General features: G+C 35.5%; 1 protein-coding gene across 1 annotated transcript; it reads left to right on the top strand.

The window, feature by feature from the left end:
* The first annotated feature begins 630 nt into the window (after window positions 1–630).
* LOC103567778 (olfactory receptor 7G1-like) lies at window positions 631–1,572 on the top strand. Its single transcript, XM_008544511.2, has one exon. The coding sequence runs from the start codon at window positions 631–633 to the stop codon at window positions 1,570–1,572; it is 942 nt and encodes a 313-aa protein (XP_008542733.1).
* Window positions 1,573–3,324: the final 1,752 nt, after the last annotated feature.

Below are 3,324 nucleotides of genomic sequence, written 5' to 3'. Positions count from 1 at the left end.
GTACTTTGTGTCCATGATGTAACCTCACCTTAACTGAATTTCCCTATGGAAAAATGGGGTGATTATATGATCTAGCTCATCTGTAATTTAACAAGCCTGTCATATGATTCTGAGTCATGCAAAAGTTTTTGGACCATAGTCTGCAAGAAAGATTGCATACCTTCATCCTCATCCTTGTTTTTGTTTGAGGCAAGAAATAGTTCTGAAGGAAACATCATGCCTTACTCTTTTTTCAATCTCAACACTTGGCACAAGGTGAAAAATAGAGTTAGTGATCAAAGTTAAGGGCCAATAAAGTGGATGGAAAGGAACAGTGAGAGATGATGATGGGAAAGAAATTAGCAGAGGAAACGATTTCAATATTCTCTTTGTTTCACAATACGCAGTGTTTTCTTCTTTATTTTAAGTACTGTTTCTTGAATTTTAGCGTGTATCAAATTCTTCTGGAGAGCTCCTTAAAACTCAAATTGCTCACCCCAGTCCGCAAACCAAAGTTTATCAGCAGTGTCTGTAGTGGTACCACCATTATTCATTTCTAACAAGTTCCCAATTGATGCTTCTGCTGCTTATCCAGGAACGATTCATTTTATTTTCTTTTGACCTCATTTTTCCATCAGATTCATCAACAACATGGGACACAAAAATGAAGCAAATGTTTCAGAATTCATTCTCCTGGGATTGACAGATGATCCAGAACTGCAGCCCCTTATTTTCTGCCTTTTCCTGTCCGTGTACCTGGTCACCATCTTAGGAAACCTGCTGATCATCCTGGCTGTCATCTCTGACTCTCACCTCCACACACCCATGTACTTCTTTCTTTCCAATCTGTCCTTTAGTGACATCTGTTTAAGCACAACCACAATCCCAAAGATGCTAGTGAACATCCAAGCACATAACCAAAGCATCACTTATATAGGCTGCCTCACCCAGTCCTGCTTTGTTCTGGTTTCTGTTGGTTTGGAAAATTGTCTTCTTGCAGTCATGGCCTATGATCGCTACGTGGCCATTTGTCATCCACTGAAGTACATGGTCATCATGAACTCCCGCTTCTGTGGACTGCTGATTCTACTCTCACTATTCATAAGCATTGTGGATGCCCTCCTCCACAGTCTGATGGTATTGCAGCTGACCTTCTGCACAAACCTGGAAATACCACTATTTTTTTGTGAAGTTGTTCAGGTCATAAAACTTGCATGTTCTGATACCCTCATCAATAACATTGTGATATACTTTGCTACTAGCATATTTGGTGGTATTCCTGTGTGTGGAATCATTTTCTCTTACGCTCAAATATTCTCCTCTGTTTTGAGAATGCCATCAGTGGCTGGAAAGTGTAAAACTTTTTCCACTTGTGGTTCTCATCTCTCAGTTGTATGCTTGTTTTATGGGACAGGTTTGGGAGTGTACATTAATTCAGCTCTTACTAAGTTTTCCATAAATACTGCAATGGCTTCAGTGATGTACACTGCTGTCCCTCAAATGCTGAACCCCTTCATCTATAGCCTGAGGAACAGAGACATGAAAAAAGCCTTGAGAAAACTCATTGGTAAAATACCGGTTTTTTTTCAGTAGTGTGCTGTTTAATTCCCACCCATTTCTATACTGTCCAATTGTCCTTCTCTTATTGATTTCCAGCTTCATAATATTATACTCAGAAAATACACTGTATGATTTCAATCTTTTTAAATTTATTGAGACTTGCTTTGTGACCTGACATATGATCTATCCTGGAGAATGATCCATGTGCACTAGAGAAGAATGCATCTTCTGCCATTGTTAAATGGAGTGTTTATACATGTCTGCTAGGTTTTGTTCATGCATACCATTTTGCAAGTTCTCTGTCTCTTTTTGATCACTCCAGAGGTACTATCCAACCTGCAAAGTTTTGCACTGAAGTCTCTAAGTATTATTGTAGCAATATGTATTTCTCACTTCACTTTTGTCATGTTTGTGGTATTTTGAGGTTCTGTTGTTTGGTGTATATGTGTTTATAATTGTTATATCATCTTGATTATGCACCCTTTTATCTCTATCTGCCTCTCTATCTACTACCTATCTATCTATCTGTCTACCTACCTATATTGTATCTATTCTTTTTGTTTATTTTAATAGCTTTTAATTGAAATCCATTTTTCTGATATTAGATCTCTTTTGGTAATTATTTGGCTGGAGCATATTTTCCATCCTTTCATTTATAATCTATTTGTGTTTAGGAATCTATAGTGAGTCTCTTGTAAATATCTTATATTCATGTCATATCTTTCTCTCTTCCCGTCTCTGCTTCTTGATTGGAGAAGTTAATCTACTTACCTTACTTATTGATAAAGAGATACTTTATCCTTCAGTTCAAAAAAATATTTTCTGTATGTCTAATACTTGTTCTTTTTTCTTCATTTCCTACATTACTGCCTTATATTCTGTCTACTTGATTTTTGTTGTGAACATTTTGGATTTAATTTTTATTGCCCTTTTTAAATATATCCAGATAATTTTCTTTGTGGTTATCATAGATATTAAATTTAAAATGCCAAATTTATAACAATCTAGTTTGAATTCATATCACTTTTACTTCAATTGCATGCAGAACCTCTGATCTTATCTGGTTCTGTCTAGTCTCCTTTATGTTGATTCTGTCACAAATTATATATTTATACATTGTTGCCAATAGCATAGATTAAAAATTTTTACATTTGTTTTTTAAATCCAGCAGGAAATGAAAAGGAGAGTTGTAAACCAAAAATAAAACACCAGCTATTTTATTTTCCTACACCTTTATCTTTTCCAGAAATCTTCATTTTTTCACACAGCATTGAATTACTGTTTAGTGTCTCTTCTTTTCAACCTGAAGAAATCCCTTAGATATTTTCATAGAGCAGGCTTAGTGGTAATGAATTCCGTCACATCTGTTTATCTGGGAATATTTTATTTCCTCCTCATCTTTGGAAGGAAAATTTTGGCAGCTATAATATTCTTGGTTGAATTCGTTTTTCTTTTAGCACTTTAAATGTGTCATCTCATTATACTCTGGCCTTTGTAATACTGATGAGAAATTGTTTGCTAATCTTATTGAGGTTCTCTTGTATGTGCAGTTGACTTTCTCTTACGTTCTTGTATGTGATGAGTTCCTTTTAAGATTTTCTCTTTGCTTTGGCTTTGTCAACTTGATGATAATGTGTCTCAATGTTAGTGTCTTTTATTTACCCTCCTTGGAGTTCAGTGAGCTTATTAGTTTTGTAAGTTCATGTCTTTAACCATATTGGGAAGTTTTGACCATTTCTCCTTCAGATATTCTTTCCATCTCTTCCTCTTTCTCTTCTCCTTCTG

The sequence above is a fragment of the Equus przewalskii genome, chromosome 6 (assembly GCF_037783145.1).
Source record: "Equus przewalskii isolate Varuska chromosome 6, EquPr2, whole genome shotgun sequence".
Lineage (NCBI taxonomy): Eukaryota > Metazoa > Chordata > Mammalia > Perissodactyla > Equidae > Equus > Equus przewalskii.
The sequence above is the reverse complement of the archived record's forward strand: the minus strand, read 5'-3'. Positions and strand labels throughout refer to the sequence as shown.